This window comes from Podarcis melisellensis (assembly GCF_964234715.1).
Source record: "Podarcis melisellensis genome assembly, chromosome: 15".
Lineage (NCBI taxonomy): Eukaryota > Metazoa > Chordata > Lepidosauria > Squamata > Lacertidae > Podarcis > Podarcis melisellensis.
The window spans coordinates 9,739,167-9,763,856 of record NC_138532.1 but is presented as its reverse complement, the minus strand read 5'-3'; the positions used below and the strand labels follow the sequence as shown (position 1 = coordinate 9,763,856).

General features: G+C 45.2%; 1 protein-coding gene across 1 annotated transcript in view; it reads right to left on the bottom strand.

Annotated features, from left to right (window-relative positions):
- ADGRA2 (adhesion G protein-coupled receptor A2) overlaps positions 1 to 24,690 on the bottom strand; it is a 107,666-nt gene that overhangs the window by 24,321 nt on the left and 58,655 nt on the right. The window contains exons 3-4 of the mRNA XM_081890851.1: positions 3,683 to 3,754; positions 1,422 to 1,493 (exon numbers count right to left, since the gene is read on the bottom strand). Of these exons, the coding sequence (XP_081746977.1) occupies positions 1,422 to 1,493; positions 3,683 to 3,754 (144 nt within the window). The remainder of the gene's footprint in view (positions 1 to 1,421; positions 1,494 to 3,682; positions 3,755 to 24,690) is intronic.

The window sequence follows — 24,690 nt, the reverse complement described above, 5'->3', positions numbered from 1 at the left end:
ACCAGAGTTGGCCAAGCATGCTCTTTCACTTGATGGCATGATGGGAACATGATTTCTGTTACAGTGTTGGTGTTTGCATGTTCTGGACAGGGATAGCCTAGTTCTGCTCACCTCAAGGTTAGATTACTGATGTGTTATATTATTAATTAATTAATAAATTATTATTATATGTGGGGCTGCCTTTGAAGACAGTTCTGACACTGCAGCTAGTGCAGAATTTAGTGGCCAGATTGTGGACTGGCAATAGGAGGACTGATCAAATAACAACGATCCTAGCACAACTGCTTTGGCTGCCAGTTCATTTCCAGACTCAATTCAAAGGGCTGCTTTTGACCAATAAAGGACCTTAATACCATAGGGACTGCTTCTCCCCACATGAGCCTAGCCAAGCCCTGAGTTCATCATCTGAGGCCCTTCTTCATGTGCCCTTTCTGATGGAGCTGCAGAACATGGCAACATCAGAATGGGCCTTTTGGTGGTGGCTCCTTGGCTGCGAAATGTTCTTCCAAAACTGCCACCATCATTACCAGTTTTGAATAACCAGGGCATTCCTGTTCACCCAAACATTTGGGGCTTGATTGAGTCACAGGGTATGATTATATCCAAGCTTGAATTGGTGTTCCATTTTTGTGGGGTGGGGTAGGATTTGTTCTTTTTATGCTATTGCAAGATGAATGCTTCGAGTTAATTAATGTTTTTTAATTCATTTTTATATATTTGCTAAATTTTGTATTATGTATGCTTTTATAATAGTAAGTTGCTTTGAGGCATTTTTGCAGCAAGCAACAAATAAACGGAACATAACATGTGTTTTATCATATGGGCCGTAGCTTGGAATTGCTGGTCACCATCCTCTTTGAAAGAAAGTCCTCCTCATAAGCAGCAATTCAGTGTTGTCTGACTCAATGCAACCAAAGAGTCAAGAACCTAAGAAGAGCCCCGTTGGTTCAGGTGAAAGGCCCACCTAGTCTACCATCCTTGTTCTCACAGTGACCAACCAGGTGTCTGTTGAATCAGGACCTGAGCACAGCAGCACTCACCCCACCTGGGATTCCCGGCAACTTGTATTCCTAGACCCACTGCCTCCGACAGCAGAGTGAGAACATAGACATTGCAGCTAGCAGTTATAATAGAAGACCAAAGCACAACATTTTGCAACTTGCATGGACAGGAGGTGTATCTATGACAGCAGGGGTAGACAACTTGGTGCCCTCCAGATATTGTTGAGCTCCAACTCTCATCGACCCTAGAAAATATGTGGTCAGAGATTATGGTCACTATAGTCCAGCAACAACTGGAGTGCACGAAGTTGGCCACTTCTGCTTGGCAGCCAAGGAATCGGTCTGCTGAGCAAAGATTCAGTCACTAACACAAATGCGGAAGACTTTGGGCCAAATGACGCCCCCACCACGAATACTCACAAGCGAATGAGGCTGACCAATCCCTGGAAGATGCCGGAGCTGAGACACCCAATGCGGTTGTTGGAGAGGTCCCTGTTGAATAATCAGAGGTGGCAAAAGAGCCGTGAGAGGACTGTGGAAGCCACGGGCAATGCCAGGAAGAAATGCAGCTCACAGGACCCCGAGGTCAAACTAAAAGGGACATGATGGCTCAATGAGTAGTCCATGGGCAAATAGCAGCTGCTGCCATGTCATCCTGACGTTTTGCAAGCTGTCTTCTCCAGGATATCTGCTTTTTTCAGTGGTATCCAAACTTTCTTCAAAGAGGGTCAGTTTTCATGAAGCAAAGGGCCATGAGGGCCGACCAAAGGGCCAATCAAATTTGCTGACTTTTTTAAGGATTGAAGTTGTCAAGGTTTTTTTAAGGGCAGGATTAAACCAACCAGCGGGCCAGATTAGGCCCCCAAAACCAATTTTGGACATGCCTACTGCTTAGCAGGGGCGGGGGTGGTGCTGTGGGTTAAACCACAGAGCCTAGGACTTGCTGATCAGAAGGTTGGCAGTTCGAATCCCCGTGACAGGGTGAGCTCCCATTGCTCGGTCCCTGCTCCTGCCAACCTAGCAGTTTGAAAGGATGTCAAAGTGCAAGTAGATAAATAGGTACAGCTCTGGCGGGAAGGTAAACGGTGTTTCCATGCGCTGCACTGGTTCGCCAGAAGCGGCTTAGTCATGCTGGCCACATGACCCAGAAGCTGTATGCTGGCTCCCTCGGCCAATAAAGTGAGATGAGCGCCGCAACCCCAGAGTCGGTCAGGACTGGACCTAATGGTCAGGGGTCCCTTTACTGCTTAGCAACATGGAGAGGGTGTGAGAAATAATGTCACTGGAGGTGGATTTTGTTGAGCATGAGAATCTAGGTCTCTTCAGGAGCCATTCCTGAACAGCCCCACACCCTGACTGCTGGAGGGTGTGGGGCTGCAGATGCCAGCCTCTACACCTGGGTGTGCTGTCCTCACTCACTCTTCTCACAAAGGGGCTTATAAGCCTCCCCATATTTGGGAAACCAGGTGGAGACATTGGGGGTGGCGCTCATGTAGTTGGAATGCTGTGTACAGGAATAAAACTAGAACGATTTGTTCTTGTGTGCTAGCATCAATTGAGATTCTAGTTGGGAACTCACTGGATGGTCAGAGTGATGTTGGCAGCAGCAGATACTGTAGGAGGAGATCTACCATGGCAATTCATGGCGTTGAAACTACAATTGAATGGAAGGCAGGGGCCATGCCAGAGATGGCCAAGGGTGGGAGAGAGCAGCCCTTTGACATCTACTTTCTCCCTCCCTGCCATAGTCTCCAGTGACAGAACAGGTAGACAAACTGAAATGGGTCCAGAGAACAGCAGCAAAGATGGCCATGGATATCGAAAGCAGTGCCCTGATGTTTTATGACATGGTAATATACACCGTATTTTTCACCCTATAGGACGCACTTTTCCCCCTCCAAAAATGAAGGGGAAATGTGTGTGCATCCTATGGGGCAAATGCAGGCTTCAGGAAGCTATCCGCAAGCCTTGGGAGCTCCGCGCAAGTTCCTGTCGGGCTCCCAAGGCTTACGGATAGCAGCCTGCATCCTGAAGCCTGGGGCGCGCTGTTCCCCGACCTGGTTTTTTGGGGGGGAAATAAAGGAATTTCCCCCCCTTTAATCCCCCCCAAAGAACTAGGTGCGTCCTATGGGCCGGTGCACCCTATGGGACGAAAAATACGGTAAATACTTTTTGATATACTTTATATAAATAAATACTTTAAATGCTTTAAAGGGATAAATCTAATCTCACAGACAAGAGTTTGAAGGAAGTAATGGAGGAGAGAAGACTGGAGGGGGGGAAAGCATGGTAACATTCTTCAAATACACAAATGGTTGCCACGAAAGGCTTGTTCACGCATCACACTGAACTCAGGTACAAGCTGTCTCTACACATGTGCAACTGTTTGTGTGAAACAGCATACAATTGTTCATTGGCACAGCTCAACTACTGTGCCCACTGATAAAGGAATGTGCCCATCAGCATGTTACATGAGAAAAACTGTACACGTGTAGAGATATATTTGACTGTACACTCATTGAAGATCACGTGGGGAGGGCAAAGGTTTGTTCTCTGCTGACCCAAAAGGCAAGATTGGATCTAAGGGGCATAAATTCCAAGAGGCAGTTTCGGCTGAGCATTAGGAAAAACTAATAGGCTGCTCTGGAGTTGGGAGGGGAGGCTTTGAGAGTGATACTTACAAACGCTTCAGGTCCGAGAGGCCTAGAAAAGCTCCAGGTTGGATGATGCTAATCAAGTTGTTCTTCAGGTCTCTGGAAAAAAAGGAGGAAACCACAAAAAGGTGTTAGGAAGGATCTGAGGGCCATGTTCCCGATGGGCACATTCTTACTGAGGACTGGGTGAAATTCCTCACTCCGTATCACTGCAACCAGGCTGCGCCTAGTGGTGGACCAGAAAGCAAGGAAGCCAATGGTAGGCAGAGCTGGAACCAATGACAGGAGGAGCCAACTAACTCACGTTTTGTCCCCATCCTTCTCCCTGCTGTTTCCTAAAAGGGCAAAACTGAGATTGAGGAGGAAGATGGCAGCCAGGCCCCTCTTGGTCTGGCTTAAGAAGGCAGGCAGACTTAGGCTGGGGGGCCATTCACCCAAACGGATCAGTCTCCACAGGCTATGCCAACATTTTCTGTATACACATATATCTAGCCATTCTAATCAACCAGGTGGTTTTAAAAACAATTATTACAGATTGAAGCCCATATAACTCCCCCCCTTCCAGCGGGGGGTTGTCTCTTGTTTGCTATGTCTACAGTGCCATGATTTGTGATTTTGTTTCTTTCACTTTTTATTGTTCCTGGCAAAAAGGGGAGATGACAACTGCATTTTTAAATGAATGAATGAATGAATGAATTCAATCTTTGAAGTGCTCCCCCTCCTGGCCCATAACAAAAAGCAACTATTTTTTAAAAAAATTAAGGAGAGCCCTGTTGGTTCAGACCAAACAAAGTCCTTGTGCAGCTTAGCAGCATGTATCACACAGAAGCCCAAGATGCCTATGGGTTACCCAGGAGGAGGACACAAGAACGTGCTGTTCTTCCCCTGCAACTGGTGATTCAGAATCATGACGCTTCGGATCCTGGCAGTAACATATAACCAGAATGACTAGTAGCCATTGATAGCTTATCAGTCATGAATTTATCTAATCTCCCTTTAAGGTCAGTAGCATCTTATGGTAGCAAATCTGGCTCTCTGTCTGCCTGTCTCAATCATATGTGTGTGTGATTTTTTTTGGGGGGGGGGGAGGTGGATGAGCAAAATAAAACACTGAAAATGGTGGAGGTAGCAAGCCAGTTTCCCACAAATTAATCAGAAGAATGGTGCCAGTACATTTTGCCACATATCTCAGGTTCTACAAACGCTGGAAACTTTGGGCCACATCCAGCCAAGCTGTACTCATAGTAGACTCGTTGAAAATGATGGGCCTAAGTTAGCGATGTATATTCATATAATTAGGATTATTCTGGGTAGGACTAGCGTTGGATAGAATAATAGGATCATAGAGTTGGAAGAGATCCCAATGGTGATCTACTTTAACCTCCTCCATGGCAGGAAGCCTGCCCACAGCCATCCCTGGGTGGGCTCAAACCACCAATGTTCTGATTGACAGCCAAACACACTGCCCCATTGATAACCCTGTGTGTGTGTGTTTTAAAAATAAAAGTAGGAGTCCGTGGGTTGTAGTTCGTCCAGAGGGGATAGGTCTTCCTTCCCTTGCTCCCCATAGACATCTGTGTGTGTGTGTGTGTGTGTGTGTGTGTCACAGTGCTCTCATCACCTCCTATCTCACCATTACCTGTTTCTTTTGCATCAGGAGAGAGAGATGGGGGGAGGGGAGGGCAAACACTTGTGTAAGGAGGAACTGCAGTTAAGCACACGCTCACTGATCTTCTGGATAAGAAGCCAGAGCAACCCCCAGGCTCCTGTTCATCAGACAGCAACTTCCCCCTTCCCTTTCCTTTGCAATATAGTGGTGGATTTTCACCGCACGGAAATTAACTTGATGGGTAGGGCCTAAAGGCGTTCACTACCGTTAACCTCAAACATCAAAGGATGTGTACAGCTTCAGGAGGTTCGTTATTGTTCTGTAATTCATTAAGAGCCCTTGTCTGGGTTCTTCTTGCCCCAGTAATGGTGGCTTCTTCTCACCGCTCAGTGTTTATACTGTGTAATAAAAAAAACAAACAGCACAGACTACCCAGCCCACCCAAGCGCCCAGAAGACCTTGTGTTTTAGCATTATAAGAGAGGGAGGAAAACCTCTGCTTACTTTCTATGCCATGATATAAGAAGTATGTATGAGTGGATCTTTTTTCCTGGATTAGATGATCCTCTTACTGACCAGTGGTGTCCAAACTTTTTGAGCTTTTTTTACGATTTTACCCCAAAGTTGTTGAGGTATTTTTTAGGACTGAAGTTGTTGAGGTTTTTTTTAGGATTTTACTCCAGGAAATAAACTGCCACAGGGTCCGGATTAAACTGATCCGGCCCAATCGCCTTCTAAATCCGGCCAGGATGGTCCAGGATTCAGCGTGTTTTTCAATGAGTTGGGCCTGCCTGGTGTTTGTACATGAGTAGAATGTGTCCTTTTATTGAAAATGCATCTCTGGGTTATTTGTGGGGCATAGGAATCCGTTCATATTTTCCCCAAAAAATATAGTCCAGCCCCCCACAAGGTCTGAGGGACAGTGGATCGGCCCACCGCTGAAAAAGCTTGCTGACCCCTGTCTTAGTCCCTTCCAACACTACAGTTTTATGATTCTATGATATTGCATTTATACCCCCCCCAAAAAAACTCGCATTGCATTTCCTTCACATTGAAATGAATGGGGTGCAAGAATGCAACGACAACCTATTTTACATGATGATGAAATTACTTAAACTGACACAGCAGATGGTGATGCAAATACTGTCGTTTTCAGTGGAAGGTTAACTGCAGCAGAACGGGAACAGTGCTGCATGAGGTAAATACAGAGCAGACTAGAAAATGATGCATCCTTATCTCCCTAGTGATGCGGCATGCAATTCAGAGAAGGGCAACTTGTGATTACAAAGCTGAGCAAATCCCTTCCATCCATCGCCACCTCAGTGTCTCAAGATTCAGGGCCAAAGTGCAGGCACTTGGCTCTGCGAGTTACTCATTTCAGAAACTCGCTAGCGATAAGATCCTCCTTCCAGACATGAACCTACTGCCGTTCTCTCTCCTGTCCCCGAGTCTCTACAGAGTTTTGCAAAAAGAGGAGATGAGCAGAGTCACGCAGACCACATTGTGCACAGCTGCTACCCTAAATCATACTTTAAAGGGGGAAAAGAACAAAAGCAGCAGGAGAAACCATCCCCATAATCCCAAACAGACAGCTGGAGCTAGAAATCAGGGTTGGCAAGCACTAAAAAAGCTCTTCTTCAAATGCTGCCTGCCTTGCCTCCCAAATGTCTGTGCTGGGAAAGCCGTTTCCCCTGAGATCATAGAGAGCCGCATCATTCAACATTCCTCAAAGGGAAACAGGGGCGTGCTTGCGGCGTCCTGGACTAAGGATCATTACCCAAGTTCACCACTCCATAGTTGCATGGAAGTGGGACCTTAAGAAAAGGGTGCAGCACAGAGTGCTGACATTCAGGGTCCTAACCAGTCAGTCTGCCCGTTTCCAGGAGACTCCATTCCACCACTACTGCTTTTCCTCTTTGCTTGCAACGATCAGCCAGCAACTCCCATCAACCTCAGAAAGTGTGGGCCATGGTATGGGGTGATAGGATTCAGAGTCCAGCCACATCTGAAAGGCCACAGGCTCCCCACCCCCATTTTTAATGCACGCAGAATAGACCTATTTGCACCTTCTGAGCATGTCCACTGGACATCTGTGAGCCTTTGTGGATGGTCCTGCTGGCCTTGGCCCTGATCTCCCCTCTGTGGTTGCTGTATTTGGGGCCAGGGAAGAATTTGCCTGCAGACAAATTGGGCTGGACTGGGTTTTTTGCCTGCCTCATAGCAACCGTCACAACTTGCTGGTGGAAAAAGGCAGTGGGTCACATCCTTAGTCTAATAGAAAGGTTGTGGGGGGGGGGTAAGGAGCTCCACACACCCCTCTTTATAATCAAAGTAAGAAAAGGGGAATCTCAGATCAACTTTGTGAGAAATATCCAGCCCAGTCTTTCCTTCTTGTACTTGAATCAGAAGACAGGCGTAGGACCTATGAAAGCCCACCTGAAACGTAACGTCTAGCTGCCGCTGTTGCTACTATTCCTCAGAGGCCACAGAGGTAAAATACTACCTTACTGGCAAAATAGATGCTTGGGGAAAAGACAGCAATAGGAGCAACTCAGGGTGGAACGGGTCTTTGACAGTCCAATGGAGAATCCCTCCTTGCCCATTCCTAAGGATGGAACCACACACTGCACAATTCTCATGGGCCGTGCAAAGGGGATCAAGGAGAACTGTTCAAATGCTACAAGCGGCCTCAGGGCAAAGTTGTTTCTTCAGCTGGGACTATCTCATAAGCATGTGATAACTCTGAATGAAGGGCCCTTGTCAATGCAGCCACAATAGACCTCTGTCTGGAGTTCAGCTTGGGAGGAAGCTCAAAGGCTTTCATTAGCTCCACTTCAAAAGATCCGGTGGCTAAATCACAGATGCAGGAGTCCGTTATGGAGCTGCCAGAGCCAAGGGTTCAGGGCGTTGCTCACAGCCTCTGCAGCGACAGGAGCTATAGGAAGGCTTCTCCACATTTGACAGGTGGAAATAGATAGCCTTGTTTGATGACACACTTCTGCTGTGTCCAGAAAGCAAGGCTCCAAGCGATTTCCCCTTTGCCCTACTCCATTCCAAGGAAAACCCACTGTTTACAAGAGAACAGAACTAATGGCAATCCAGGGAAATATAATTTGCTGTTTGCTCCAATTGGGTGCTAAAGAATGGTTCCCCGAGGAATGCAAAAAGCAGTTTCCCCCACTCTCCATGAGGAAGATCCCAGGTTCAATTCTACCATCCCCAGGCACGGCTGGGAGAGAACATCTTTGCATACACTGCTCTGGAGGGTTGCTGCCAGCCAGAGCGGACAATGCTGAGCTAAATGGACCAGTGGTCTGAGGTTAAGGCATCCAGGTCCCAGACCATTTTGGGCTTGAATGGAGCTCAGGAACAAACAAGCAACTACTGTAGCTCACGCAAAACTGGCACAGTAGCGTCAAAACTCCTTGCACCCATCAGTGTCCTGGCTGCAACATTTCCCCCCATATAGCATTTCAAAGCACTTTAAGGCAGCTCCATACATTAGATTAAACCTGGATGTACAAGTAACATAAACATCTCTCTCTCTCTGAACACCATACACCAGCACTTGTTTGAACCAGCAGAGCTCACAACAGCCAGATAAAGACTTGAGTACACACTCTCTGGTAGCCTTCCTCACCCCTCCAGATGTTGTTGGGACTCCAATCACCTTGGGCCATGCAGACAGGGGATGACGGGAGTTGGAGTCCCAACAGTGTCTTGAGGACACCAGGTCAGGGGAGGCAGCTCTGTGGGAAATTCTGATATAACCCTGTGTCCATACAGAAAACATGCTTGCTGTGTTAATGGTGGCACTGCCCTGTGTTTTCAATGGATCTGACTCCACAGGGGTTAAAACACAGCAGTCCCTGGAAATTTAGCAGCCCCTGCTTAAGCATGGGTGGGTGATGGTTGCATCTTTGGAAGGGCCATGTCTCACTTGGAGAGCATCTGTTTTGTGTGCAAAGGGTCCCAGGTGCAAGCCCTGCCATCTCCAGCTAGGGTGGGAAAAGACCTCTGCCTGAGATCCTGGACAGCTGCTGCCAGACAGTGTAGGAAATACTGAGCTAGATGGACCCATGGCCTGATTTGGTATAAGGCAGGATCCTATGCTCATAAGGAAAGGAGGAATGTCATGGATCAGCTGGGGGGGGGGACAAACCCTCAGCTTCTTTGCAAACTCCTGGCTGCTGAATTTATTGCATGCATCTGGAAGGAGCAGCTGGGAAAGGATTCATGAATTCAGCAGACGCAGGAAGGAAATCTATCCAGATTTTACAGGGAAGCAAGCAGGAGAAGGGGGTGGTTCTGCTGATATATGGTGGTTTCTTCTCTCTGCATAGTGACGATTGTATCAAATCCACCTGGCTTTGGAATGAGTTCTCTTTTTCTTTTCTTTTTTGAGGAGATATCAACCACCCCCGCAAAGAAATAATAAAAGACGGGGAAAGGAGGGATTTTGATCTCAACGGAAAGCAGAGAATTCTTTGCAGCATCGTTTCTGTCTCATCCCCCTGGTACGTGATGGACAGGGGCAATGGCAAAGCAGCCCCCAAATGTAGCAGGACTGAATTAGCACATTTTTGAGTAATATATGTGGCCGCTAAAGAACAACTTGTCCTAAAACTAGCTATCTGTGCCAGTGGTGATGGGTATCACTAATAGAAATGGGGGAAGGAATTCAATTAGGTTTGCTGTTAAAGGCGAAATCTTTCCAAAATAGTATTACAAACTGAAACGCAGCCGCCCTTCAAAATTCACACATCTGCGAATTCTGCAATGCAGTTCTCCAGTCAAGTAAAGTGTACAAAAATGCATGTGCTAGGGTAAAGCATGCCTAGAAATGCATATTGGTGGGAAATGCTTTGCACAAAATGTGTGCATTAGGCAAAATTGCATGCAAATTTTAGGAAAGATTTGCACAAAAATGCTGACAAATTTTCATGATTATGATTACAGTGGTACCTCGGGTTAAGTACTTAATTCGTTCCAGAGATCCGTTCTTAGCCTGAAACTGTTCTTAACCTGAAGCACCACTTTAGCTAATGGGGCCTCCTGCTGCTGCTTTGCCGCCGGAGCACAATTTCTGTTCTCATCCTGAGGTAAAGATCTTAACCTGAAGCACTATTTCTGGGTTAGCGGAGTCTGTAACCTGAAGCATATGTAACCCAAGGCACCACTGTATATTTATATATGGGGAAAACTTCTGCAGAAACATAGAGAACTGGCTTTAAGATTGGAAACATGAAAAACGGAACAAACCAAAATTGACACAGCTACTCATCCTGAATTACTAATATGTTTTTATGACAATGGTGTTGAAGATGATTGCATTTTTAACAATACATAGTGAAATGTAAAAGAAGCATAAAATATAAAATACTAACTAACCAAATAAAAAAAATAAAATGAACAGCTGGGATATGAGTAATCACAGGGTGAATTTTTATGAGGGCTATTTAAATAAATTGCCAACTGATGTGAAAATGGGGAGAAATGATCTAAAGAACGGAAAAATGAGAAACAGAAAGAAAGTTAGACTGACAGACTGGCCTCTCTCTCTACACAGCAAGATTTCGTTAGCGGCCACACTTATAATGACTATTCCCAACAGCCAAAATATCTCCCTCTGTCCTACTGATCCCAAACACTGTCACAAACACAGAGCTGACGAACAGGCTGCTGAGCCAAGCAGAGCCAGGCTGTGGCCGAGACATTGCAGCAGCAGGTTGCCATGTTTACTGAAGCAAACGGTGCGTTAGGACCGACCTCAAGAGCTCAGGCTAAGTGGCTTTTTCCTTGCATCCGACTCGGTGGCCCAGTGCCACGTCTCAGAAAGCTGATGCTATCGCTGCCAGCTACTTTTGCAGCCAACAACAGAAAGCACCCAAATGGAAAATGCAATGCAGATGTCCTCCTAGATCTAGAGGGGGAAGCAAATGCAATGTAAGACAGGACTGTGTACAGAAGGTACTGTGGATTCTTTCTCTCTGAAGCCATTCCATCTTCTTCCAATATTTGCCATGTCAATGACCAACATACGTATGCTATCCTGCTACCTGACTTTTTCATTTATTTATTTTTAAGTGTATGATAGGAAAAGGGCTGATCTCATGAAACAACCTGCCACACATCAATGGACCAGTTAATGTTCCCAGAAGCTCTTCAAAGGATGCCACTGGGGCGTGAGTCAAAGGGTACAATGGGCATATGACACTGGACAAATGGACTCCTGGCCCATACTGCCACCTGGGCATCCAGAAGCAGGGCTGGATTCAGGAACAGCCCCCAAGTGACAAACCCATTTTTTAATAAATGCTTTTAAAATTGATTTTGAAAAATAAGCGGGTAGATCAGCACTGCAAACTGTTCAAAAGAGATAGTCTTTCAGTACTATACATAGCTCAATTCAAAGAAGAAGAGGATTAAGAAGAAATGTATACAGCTTAAGCATCAGAGTCCTTTTTATCTCTTTTATCTTTTTTTACAGAGTTCAGTAAGTACAGTTGGAAATACTTGTGGCATAGACTCACATAAGGTCTAATATTGCTAGGAAGAATTCCATATGCCCACATGCCTAGCTGGGGTTGCTGGCACTTCAATTCCTTCATTGATAAATTTAATAAAATCAAACCATGTAAAATAAAATGGCGTTTTTTTGTCACACTTTTGGTCCCACCCTCTTGGGTTAACAGATAGGTTTTTTTTGTTTTATTTTTTAAAAGACCCAATTGTACCAATATTCTAAAGTGGCATTTTCCAAATACTTTCAGATTCGTGTAGCAGTTAATCTTGGCACTAATAACAGGAAGCTGATTAAATCTTTACTGTTGCAGTCATTTTGCCCGTCGCAGATATTTGTAAGCTATTGGAATGGAATCAGTGATGGTGGTTATTCTTTTTTCCAATCAAGTGTTATACAAACTTTGTGAAATAAATAAGTAATTTTGGTGTAAACTTGAGAGAAAGCATAAAGGTAAAAAGTAAAGGGACCCCTGACCATTAGGTCCAGTCGTGACCGACTCTGGGGTTGCGGCGCTCATCTTGCTTTATTGGCCGAGGGAGCCGGTGTTTGTCCGCAGACAGCTTCCGGGTCATGTGGCCTGCATGACTAAGCCGCTTCTGCCGAACCAGAGCAGCACACAGAAACACCGTTTACCTTCCCACTGGAGTGGTACCTATTTATCTACTTGCACTTTGTGCTTTTGAACTGCTAGGTTGGCAGGAGCTGGGACCGAACAATGGGAGCTCACCCCATCACAGGGATTCGAACTGCCGACCTTCTGATCGGCAAGTCCTAGGCTCTGTGGTTTAACCCACAGCGCCACCTGCGTGAGAGAAAGCATAACCCCACCCAAAAGAAGCTGGGAATTCACCCTGCTTTGCATCCTCTTTGAATGTTTCTGCCTGTCCCCCACCCCAACCTAACACTGCACCAGGTCTGGAAGGGAGGGGGGGTGTTAAGAGGCCTCCCTCATTTTCTTCCTCTCTGCTGTTTTCTGGTGCCACTGCCAGAACAGCACCATGCAGGTGAGTGAGTGAGGAGGAAAGATGTGGATGGAAGACCATAGATGGGTATAGGTTTGTGGGCTGGCTGGGACAAAAGAGTTAACTTATTTTGCCTTAAAATGTGCATCAGCAAGGAATTATGGGTTTGTAAGTCTTATCTGGCAGAGCCCCTCTTGAGAATTATGTATTTCTGAGCAAAAGTAGATTTGGGTTTAGCAACTTCTTGGTGTTGGCTACAGGAGAAGACGCTCTGTTTCAAGCACTGCAATACTGGAAGGCAGCTGCCCTGAAATGAAACAATGCTGAGAAGTCAGTTTAAAATAATTACTGGCAAGGATGTTGGGTGGGGCAAAGGTTGAGTAGCCCTACAATCACCACCCTTTACCTGGTGAAGGTAACAGTCAGTGCATTCAAGACTCCAGATGAAAGCTCTGAATCTCTTATCGATCTCAGGATTGTATTCCTCAGCCTCTTCCAGATCGAGAGATGGAGTTCCTTAGCCTTTTCTAGATCTCAAGACAATCTCTTATCCTCCTCCAGATCTCAGCCTCTTGTAGGCTCATTTTGCCACGCAAACCTGAACCCTTACAGAAAAGGGCAATGAGGTGCAACCCTGTTTTGTCAAGGGCTGGAGATGGATGAAAGCATCCAGCTGCAAAGAAAAAACCATATCCATTCCATACGCGGTGAGACCCCGCCAACACATGCTCGGCAAGGAGTCAACCCACAGCAGCCCAGAACAAAGCTGATCCTGTTCCCTTGCAGATCAAGAATCATTTCCTTTGCGACAAATAAACGCCTTCCCACCCACCTTGCTTCTGCCTGAAGTTGGATGGTAGACTTCAGCTTGCTGAAGGCCTCCTTTGTCTTCTGGGGACTGTTGCCTCATTGACCTACCGAGCCACAGCTGCCAGCAAAAGAGCAATTTTAACAGCAGGTGGGTTTGGGTTGTTGGGTGGTTTTTTTGTTTTTTACAAGGAAGGTTACAATTCTCTAAGGAGAAAAGGATCCAGGCACTGCTGGTTTTACCAAGTTGCTCATCAACAGGCCCACCTAAAAGGCATTTAAAAAGTGGGACGCTGCAGCCCCTTAGAGAAATGAAAGTGTGCTGTGATCCACAGTTCCCGAGCCAGCATATCACCAAGCAGATCTCCATCTCCATCTCCACTGCAACTTGGAAGAGACTTAGTGTGAGCATGGAGGCTCCCAGGGAGTAAAGTGCACCTGCTTTGCTTCTCTCTGGTCCTTCTGGCTTAATGTGGAATTGCAGCTAAGCCAAGGTTTGTTCTTGGTTAAGGAGTCTAGAGCTTAACTAGACTCAGACAACACAGTAATCCAAACCTTTGCTTAGCTGCTGTGCCATAGTGAGCTAAATGGGCTTGGGGTGAGCAAAAGTGAGTGCAAGCTGGTCTCTATGGCTCAAGAGTTTTATGCAGTCTTGGAAAGCCACAACTTGTCTTACAACAATGTGTGAAGCAGGCCACTGAGGAGACTCACTTCTGAGTAGAGATGCATAGGTTTGCACCGCTAGTCGCAGATGTGGAAAGAAATGCTGTAGTTATGAAAAACAACTTTAGGAAGAGATGTTTTAATTGCTGGCATCCTCCCTAAGGGAGCAATAACATGCCCAAGAATATTAGAAATGAAACAGAAATAGTTTGCTTTTCTATAATTTACTGCTGCCTTCCCCAACCTGGAGAAGGACAGCAGCAGAGATTCCTGGGGAATCTCTGGACTACAGGAGTTGTAGTCCAAAACAGCTGGAGGGGATCAGGTAAGGGAAGGCTGGTTTACCGAAATCTGACAGAAAACAGATCCCCTGCATTTTGCAGATGCTACATTCCATTTTGAAGAAAAACTGTCTGGCAATCTGTTACTTAATTTCATTGGAGGTAGTCATGCTTAAATGTTCTGATGCCTGTTTATTTTACTTATTGACAGAACTTTTTTTCTTTCTTCAAGTAAGCTACGGATGTGGAGACCTCTTAAGATACTGTAACCACATTTTGCATGGTGGTTCCTGAGTTCAAGGAGCAGATTTTCATCTGTGTTTTGATACGATTGGAGACAATGCTGAATCAAGATGGCAGACTGGACCTTTCAAAACTGTCTTGATTTTTGTTAGGTTTCTTAGAAATCCTGAGCAATGCCAAGCATGAGGCTGCTAGCATCTATTAAAGAACTGGGCTGTGAAGCTACTGCCAGGGTAGAAGAAGGATCCTAGTCCGTGGCAGCCCAGGTTCTGTGGGGCTCTTGGAAAAGAGCTATAAGTGGGGCCTTCTCTTGGTGTGCACCCATTTTTTCCTTGCCATTGTCATCCCCCCCCCCCAGGCCAAACCATGCAAACATCCAGGGTCAAAAAACAGTGCTCCACCTCCTCACTCTGCTTACTACTTGCATCTTCAAGACAGGCTGGTGAACAAGCAGTGATGGCAATAGGATCAGGAAGCTTCAGGGACTGGCAGTAGCTCCCTCACAGGGGAGTAGATACTTGCCTCCTGACAATGACCCTTTGTCTTGAATATCCCTCAAGGTTTCCCATGCCTGCCAAAGGTTTGGGGCCAATAGACACTTTGTAATTTTAAGGAAGTACTGTGGCCACCAGTCACAAAATGGCTGTTGTAGGGAGTGTGGCATAACACAAAATGGCAGCTGTGAATGCCCAAACCAGTCTAATTGGAAGAGAAGTCTCTGATGAATTGTCAATTTTTGAGGGAATGTTTACTTTTACTTTGATGTTGTTGGTCCTGTTGCTGCTCTCCTAATAGACCAACATAGCAACCTGCAATCTTTGAAACTTTTCCAAATGGAGGGTGGATGAATTAGTTTCTGATTAGGATGGAATCATAGAGTTTGTTCCGTTGCTGTTAAAACTGACAGAGTAGAGGAGTGAAGGAAACTAACATTGGGTTCTTTATTCTTTTTCATGGGAACTGATGTGCAACAAAATCCGATTTGCAAAGAGCATCAGAAAAACACTCCTTGTGGCCAGGTAGGCGGTGGTGCTGAAGGGACAGCTCCAAGTCACCTGGAGAAATTCTGGATAGGTAACTAAGTGAATTCATAAGAGAGATAAAACACCTACAAAAATTGGGTGAGGTATAGCTGTGGAAGAAAAGACAGTATATTTTATTCCTGGTATTTCGCTTTACTGGCCGGGGGAGCCGATGTTTGTCTGCAGACAGTTTTTCCGTGTCACATGGTCAGCATGACTAAGCTGTTTCTGGCGAAACCAGAGCAGCGCACGGAAACACCATTTACCTTCCAGCTGGAGCGGTACCTATTTATATACTTGCACTTTGACGTGCTTTCAAACTGCTAGGTTGGCAGGAGCTGGAACCGAGCAATGGGAGCTCACCCCATCACGGGGATTCGAACCGCCGACCTTCTGATTGGCAAGCCCTAGGCTCTGTGGTTTAGACCACAGTGCCACCCGCATCCCCAGCAAGCATGGCCAACGGTGAAAAATGATGGGAGTTGTAGTTTACCACATCTAGACAAACTCTCAAGGAAGGCTGCCTTTAGAATTTTGAAGTTAAGAAATATTGTTCCATTCTTCAGCAATATCAGCATATATCAGTATAAGCAGAGGATGCTGCTAGCACTGCTGTAACTATTCATTTTGTTTTCAGTATTATTGTTCACTGTGGTTAAAGACACCAACCACCCAGAGAGTCTTATGAATGAAGTGGAGGAAAGCGAAATCTTCATGCCATTTCTTACATTATGGTATAAGTCAGGAAGGTAAAGTTAAGTGGATCAGTAAGTATATTTGCTGCATGCTTTGGCATGAGTCCAACTCAACCCATGTTTACCACACAGCAGTTTTGCAGTGGCATAAAAATACGAGTGGATTAGAATACTAAACAGGCAATTTACACAAGGGCTAGGCAGACTTCAGTCTTGCAAATTCTGGGGTTTTGTGTTATATATATATATATATATATATATATATATATATATATATATATATATATGCATGCCAAGATCCACAAAACAGAGGCTGGTGCAAAAGAGAGACACTTAGAATTAAAGAATTCTGTGCCCAGGAATTTGTTCTAAGTACCAGAACTGAATGGAGATCACATTTCATCCACACAAAAATCCGCTCTTGATAACCTTCCCCAATCACTTTCTACATTTCAGCAATATAATTAGGAAGGGGGGAAAGTTATTTTGTTGGTATTGTTGAAGTCCAAAATCCTTGCCAAACTACTGTAAATCAGAGATCAACCAGTTGCTCCTGAACTACCTTCTGCCTATCCATGATATACGGTATTTTTCGCTCTATAAGACACACTTTTCCCCCTCCAAAAATTAAGGGGAAATGTGTGTGCATCTTATGGAGTGAATGCAGGCTCCATGGCTTCAGGGATAGCTTCGTGAAGCCTCCGGAGGGCAGCAGGAGCTCCCGCTGCACTCCAGAGGCTCAGCGTTGCTTCGCTGGAGAGGCACTGCACAACTTTCCCTCTCTGTGCAGTGCCCCTTCAGCGAAGCGGGAGGAGAAATGGAAGGGCTCCGTTTCTCCTGCCGCTTCGCTGAAGGGGCGCTGCGCAGAGAAGGAGAGATTTTTTTTCCCTTGTTCTCCCCCTCTAAAACAAGGTGCGTCCTATGGTCGGGTGCGTCCTATAGAGCGAAAATTACGGTACACAGAAATCTGTATAGATCAAACCAGCCCACATTCTAGTAACTATTTAAGCTGCATGTACTGGTAACAAGAATGCCATTTTCTTCACTTGCTCTTCACTTGTCTTAGTTTACCAATGACTTTATTTAATTTATTTCTCTTTATTTCTAACAATATTTCTGCCTGCCTTTGAATCCTCTTCCATTTGCTGTCAATCAGTTATGTTCCAGCAAAGTAGTTCAAGTGCCTCTCTCATCTCATCCACTGGATGCAAAAGTTCCAAGGCTGATGATCCTGGGATTGTTTGTGATGCTGTCCTTCTTAAATCATTCTTATCTTTGTTTTTGTTTTTAATAAGCTATCTAAGCTACCAGACATCTTATGAGGTTCCTGAATCTATGTGATGTGTTGCATGGAGAAATAATTCTCTTTCTCAGTCCTGAGCTAAATGCAAATACACTTAACACTGGATGACCCCAAATTCTTGTAGTGCATGAGAGAGAGAGAGAGAAATGCCTTTATCTACAATCTCCATTCCATTCATGATTTTGCAAGCTCTGTCATATAGGGACATAAAATATATATGAAGAGCTTGATGGATCAGAACAAAAGCCCATGTAAGTCCAGCATCCTGTTTTTACAGTGGTCACCAAATCATATACACAGTGGAAAGGCAACTGGGCGAAATCCATGCAGGTATTTTGCTTGCCTGCCTGCCTTCTCTGGATGAAGGCATTGCTGTTGTAGGTGACAGACATTGCGGTGGCTGGCTATCTCAACTGTCGGAGGCAGCACACCTCTCAATGCCAGTTACTGGGAACCACAGATGGGGAGAGTGCAGGCTTTCCACGGGTTGGCCCTTGTGAGAACAGGACTGTCAGGTGTGCGTGCAGGAGCCAGGCCCTGTGACCAATAGGACTCTGCAGGGCTGGGGCCTTCCTAAGTTTGTTCTGAAGAGGCAAGGCACGGCCACACAGGTGAAGCTGATTGGTAACTCACTGCACCTGGTGGCAAGAGCCGGGAAGGGATATAAGGTCAGCATTTTCTCTTCGGCTCTTTGCCACAGCAACACGTTCCCTGCCTTGCTGCATTTGACTCCTTGCTTCCTGACCCTCGGACCCTTGGCTTCTTGACTCCCGGCTCTCTGACCCTCGGACCCCTGGCTTCCTGGCTTCTGAACCCCCGTTCCTGCTCCCACCCCACCATCTTGCCCCTGGTCCTGACGTCCCCTGCCAGGACTTTGATCGCCTGTGAACCTTGACAAGGATGCTGGACAAGATGAGCCATTGGAATGATCCAGCAGGGCTTTTGTGCTCTGCTCTTCAGTGGGAGATAATCAGATCTGAGCCTTCATACGAGGGGTTAAATAATCCTGCAACTGCCCTCTTCCCTACAAGGCTGGCTGGCAAAGAGATCACAGAACAGGGCTCATATTCTACCAAAGAGCACAATTTGGACAGAAACCAGAGACTTTCATAGTCTGAACATAAACAGCCCGAGATAATATAAACTCCCCCCTACCCCAGTTCCCTCGGGACATCTGTGTCTCTGGGACTTTAACCCAACATTCCACCAACAGCATAAACAAGGGACGGCCCCAGGAGCCGACCAAAACAGCGCAAGCTCTGTTCAGCTCAGCCCTCACTTCCCAGGAATGCTAGAAGCAAGTGCAGGGATTTGGAACCAATGAAGAAAAGGAACAGGCTATGGGCAGAAACAAGGAGCTGCATTCAGAAGGGCTGGGGTTAATGACAAATGTCATTCCTAGACCAGCTGCGAAAGGAAGCAACAACAGGCGAGGTCCACAGCTGGCATCAGCTGGCACATGCCTGCAGACTGTGAGACCGTCCGGCCAAGGAATCCGAGTCAGCGATCTTAACAATGTGAAACCAAACGCCACTGGCTTCTTAGCTCATGTCTTAGTACTTTGAAAGCTAAGGAGTTCCTCGGGATTCACATTGCATGTCCGGACGTGGGGGGAGGACAAGAGAGCAGGCGGAAGGAGGTAAAGAGGCAATCCAGTCCAGTGGCTGAAGAGACGGAGTTGGAACTGGGAGAAAAAGACCAAGGAGTGGGGAGCCTTTTTGCATTTCCTTCTGGGAGCCAGATGCTAATGGTGGGCGGAGCCAGAGGCAAAAGAGGGTGGAGCAATCAATGTAAATGTTGCCTTTTTACAGTAGGCTAGTTTCTACACAGAGAGAGACGGTCACATTCCCCTTATCCAGTTTTTGATTTAGCTCAACCATCAGTGTGGCGAAGGCTGGTTTGGTCCCAGATTGGCCAAATTTGAATCCAAACTGGAATGGATCTAGTTAATCCATATCGTCCCAAAATGCCTGTATTTGCCCCAGCATAACTCTCTCTACAACCATCTCTAGGAAAAGTCATTTCAAACCAGTCGTAAAGGAGGCCTCCCTTGTCACCCTGGATGTCGAGTCTCTGTATACAAATGTCCCGTTACCTGAAGTCAGGACAATTATAGAAACACTTTTGGATTCCAGACCCACGAGAGAACCTCCAACACATTTTTTGCTCGACATTCTGGATATTATTTTGGATTATAACTTTTTTCGTTACTTAAAACAGTTCTATCTGCAAATCAAAGGCGTAGCAATGGGCTCCTCCTGTGCCCCTTCTATTGCGAATATTTACATGATACACTTTGAAAAAACTTTCATCCTTCATGACAACAATCCTTTCAGATCTAAAATAATCAAGTATTATCGGTTTATAGATGACTTATTCTTTGTTATACAGGATCAAGACACAGCAACACAATTCCTCCAATGGATCAATGACCAAGATCCAAATATACGACTGTCTGGTACCATTCATGATACATCAGTTAATTTTCTGGATGTCACAGTCTTTAAAGATCACTCTCAACAACTTAAGATCCGCCCATACCATAAACCGACCGATCGAAATTCATTATTACACGCTTCATCCTTTCACGCTCCACAATTATTGAATAACTTACCGTATGGACAGTACTTAAGACTAAAAAGAAATGCATCGTTCCAACATGACTATAAAATAGCGGCCTATCAACTCACACAGTCCTTATTACAACGAGGATACACATTACGGACTCTTATTGCAGCTCAAGACAGAGCGGAAGTGAAAAACAGGAAAGACCTTCTTGCTATAAAAACCTCGGATAAACCCAGAGAAGATCGTATTTACACATCACTGCAATTTACACCACATACTTCCAGCATTAAGAAACTCATATATAAACATTGGCATTTGCTATCCAACATCCCAGGATGTCAAAAACCACCTATAATTGGTCTAAAAAGAACAAAATCACTGAGGAATTATTTGGTGAAATCGGACCAACTTACATACCCGGAAACATCAACTAAAGGCCACTACAAATGTGGAGGTTGCAATGTATGCAAATACGCACTACAAGTAAAGGAGTTCACTAACATACAGACCGGCTTCAAGTTTCAGATTGAACACTTTAGTAACTGTAACACGAAGAATAGTGTGTATGCATGGATGTGTCCATGCCACAAGATATACATAGGCAAAAGCACCAGACCTATTAAACTACGCATAAATGAACATCGATCACGGATCCGTAACAGAGTGCTAGAAGCCCCAATGGTGGAACATTATATACAGCAAAAACACACGGAGGATGATTTTGTTTTCTTCATTATCTGGAAACCAAAAGTAGATTTATATACCAGGAGAAATATTGATAGACTATTGTTACAACAGGAAGCACGATATATTCATCTGTTTGAAACGATGTCCCCCAAGGGCTTGAATGAACATCAAGACTACAATTCTTTTCTTTAAAAAACCATTATAGATGACCTTGGACTTTAAATCCCTTCTCTGTTTACACCTTTAAGAAGGGAGAGCCTTTCCTCCTCCTCCTCCCCCACAGACACATATATAAGACAATGATCTCACTCCCTAATAGAAAACGCACAGAGAAACGCTAGAAAACTTGGATTCAATTATCTAAGGTGAGAAAACACTCATCTGATGTCCGTTTTTTTAAAAAACAATTTGACTGGAAATAATAACTCTTGTAAATTCTTATTTCTAGACGCATGTTGAAAAAGAAACATAAAAGAATTATATGATATGATATAGACTTCCAACAGATTTATAGTCCTCAAAAAACCGAGGTATGGAACCAAATATCATAATATGTGCTAATACACTCTAGAATGTATATACTTTATTATATTTATGATCTATGGAATTGAAGAACCTTGATTTATTTTGACATATTATTTGATATTACCAGCTGAAGAAGGCGTTTACTCCGAAACAGGGCCCTGTCCTGGTCACCACTACTGAGTCGTACATCTGATTCATACTCCGGATACTCCTTTTTGGCTCTTTATTCTTTATTCTGAGTTTATATAATATGGACTCTCTTTGACTACCATTGAGACTTGTATAAAACTATTGTTGTGTACTGGTATTTTATGTACCTTTATACTATATTATTGCACATTTGAAACTACATTATTTCGGCACTTAAACGTTATATCTAAATTTATTATTATCTTAAAACTATTGTACTCACACGTTGCGTTTAAATTTACTATTAGCTTTAAACTGTCATTCTTTGCAGAATATATACGTTTTTTTCTTTTCAACTCTTGAGTAGTAGTTAATCCTTACATTGAAACTTGTGGCCAGAGTTCTTGGTTTATCCATTTCAGTGCATTTCAAACCAGTCGGCACTTAGTCCAAAATAATGCTGTCTCTTTCAAGGAGATCATACAATGAAGCATTTAGCATGCTCTGAGTCCAACCAGTTAACCAAGAGGGACTGGGGAGCGGGTCATGCTCAGGTGTACAGCTGCCCGCAGTTTGTCGACAACATACAACAGATTGTGGCATTAGACACTTTGATCAGAACTGCAGCAAATGTGTGGTCAAGATCTCTCCAATCAAGCAACTTTATCTGTCAAATGTGCAGCCAGCTAGTCATGGCAAATTGCACACAAAGTGCATGCATGTGTAAACTGGGCAGACTGGGGTGATCATGTTTCTTAAACTGTCATCCACACAAGGCATAGGAACACAGGAAGCTGTCACTAGTCCATCTAGCCCAGTATTGTCGACTGTGATGGCCTGGGACTCAGGCTCAGACTCGGAACCAGAGGAGACACAGTCTGCACCGGATCCTTTGCTTCAGGCACCATCTGAACCAAGTCTGGGGCCTGATCCTGAAGAGTCCCAGTCTGCACAGGTTCCCCTGCAACAAACACCAGCTGGGCCGAGTCAGGGGCCTGAGCCTGCCCTGGCTCCAGATGTGGAGATTACCTCATTGCCTTCAGCTGGGCCTTCACTTACAGCTGCTCCACTACCAGTTGGGTCAGGGGAGGCTGAGGCAGCCCCTGGGTCTAGTAACCCACCGACGTCTCCCGAGCTGCAGAGACTAAGGTCTGAGAGAAGGAGAGACCTGAGTACTCGCAGGAGGAGTGCTTGCCTTCAGGTGAAACAGGGAGGTGAGTCGCCGGGGGATCAGGACCAGCCGCTACCCCAACAAAGATAAAAGGCTGTCGGACCCCGCCCCAGGTTGCGGGATCAACATTGCTGTATGCTAGAACCTGCCTGAGATCCTGTACCTGTCCTTGCCTGGTTTCCTGCCTCGTGTCCTGTCTTGGCCCTGTCAGACTGACCCCCAGCGGAACCTTCAGTCTGGACCAGTCCTGGACCGTGTTTCACGGGTTACCCCCGGGGCCAGCACATTGACACTAATTGGCAGCGATGCTCCAGGATTCCAGGCAGGGTCTTCTCCCAGCCTTACCTGGAGCTGTGGATTAGACCTGGGACTGTCTGCTTGCAAAGTAGGTTCTCTACACCCCTTCCCCAAACATACATGCAGTAGTGGTGTGGGAGCACTTTAAATGCACATTTTGTGGCATCCCAAAGCATTTGTTTTCAGGCCAGAGAATCAAGCCGCTTCTGTCTTTCCTCACTCTCATTTTATTTGGAGAGTTCAATCATATGCAGATGACAAAGGGGGGGTGAGTAGCATCCCTGTGGCTAACTAGTTGATTTTAGCATGAACTTCCCTAGGTAAGAGCCTACTGCGCCAGATGCATGAAGTCATCCGGAAAAAAATAAAACAGAGCAGGGACCAAATAAACAACTCAACAAGCACATCACAATTCAGAGGGCAAGAATCCTAAAGGAGCACATAAGCTAAACATGTGCTCAAGCACCAATCAGGAATATTGAAACAAACTGCTGGAATGTTAAATGCAAATGCAACACATAAACAAATTGTGAATGGTTACACATTAAGCTTATTCAAATGCTCAGCAATGTTACACTACTCGTGTACTCTGGCTCTCCAGCTGCTCACTGTACTTAGCCTTTGCCTTACATTATTTTTTTAAAAGAATTTTAAGTATAGAATCCCTAAGTGCCGAGATAAATACAGTCAAGAGGAGACTGAAACGAGGCCTTGATGGTTTCTCTGTGTTCCCGTTTTAAACACAGAGGGGCAAGTCGGTAACCAAAACTTCTAAAGGTCACTTGCTGCTGGTGGCTAGTCCTACAGTCCAGAGGGCTGCTGACAATATTAGCTTCCTTCTGACTGTAACCCATCCGTTTGATGTCTGCAACATGATCCTGCAGCTAATGATCATTTTATTAACCACTCCTTAACACCATTACTCCACGGAACATGAATGTGTGACTGAGCTGTGCAGCTGACAGCCTTGCAGGCACCAGGCTGCTCTTGTCACCCCAGGGGCTAACTTGGGATGTGCTTCTGGTGCTGCTTACAGAGACCAATTATAGCAGGGGTAAGGAACCTTTTTCAGCCGGAGAGCCACATTCCTTTGTAGGCAACCTTCCGAGGGCCACATGCCACTGGGGTGTGTGTGCGCAGAGGCAACAAATGTGCAGAACGACAAATGTGCCTCTTAGCCTTTCTTTGGTAGCCTAAAGAAACCCTCCCAGCTGCACAAATTCAGATACAGTGGTACCTCGGGTTACAAACGCTTCGGGTTACTAATGCTTCTGGTTACAGACTCCGCTAACCCAGAAGTAGTACCTCGGGTTAAGAACTTTACCTCAGGAATCTCTGATCAGAGATTCTTAGAAGACTGGAGTAAATATATGAACTATCTGAAAAGTAATTGTGATGAACAGATTACGCTAGCAGGACTGCAAGAAGTTTTGTAAGGTGGATTATTTGAAATATTGCAAGAAAGACTAAGAAAAGAATTATTAGTTAAGGATAATTAAATGTAATAGGAAATTAAGAAATGCAGAATAAGTGATAAAGAATGGAAAA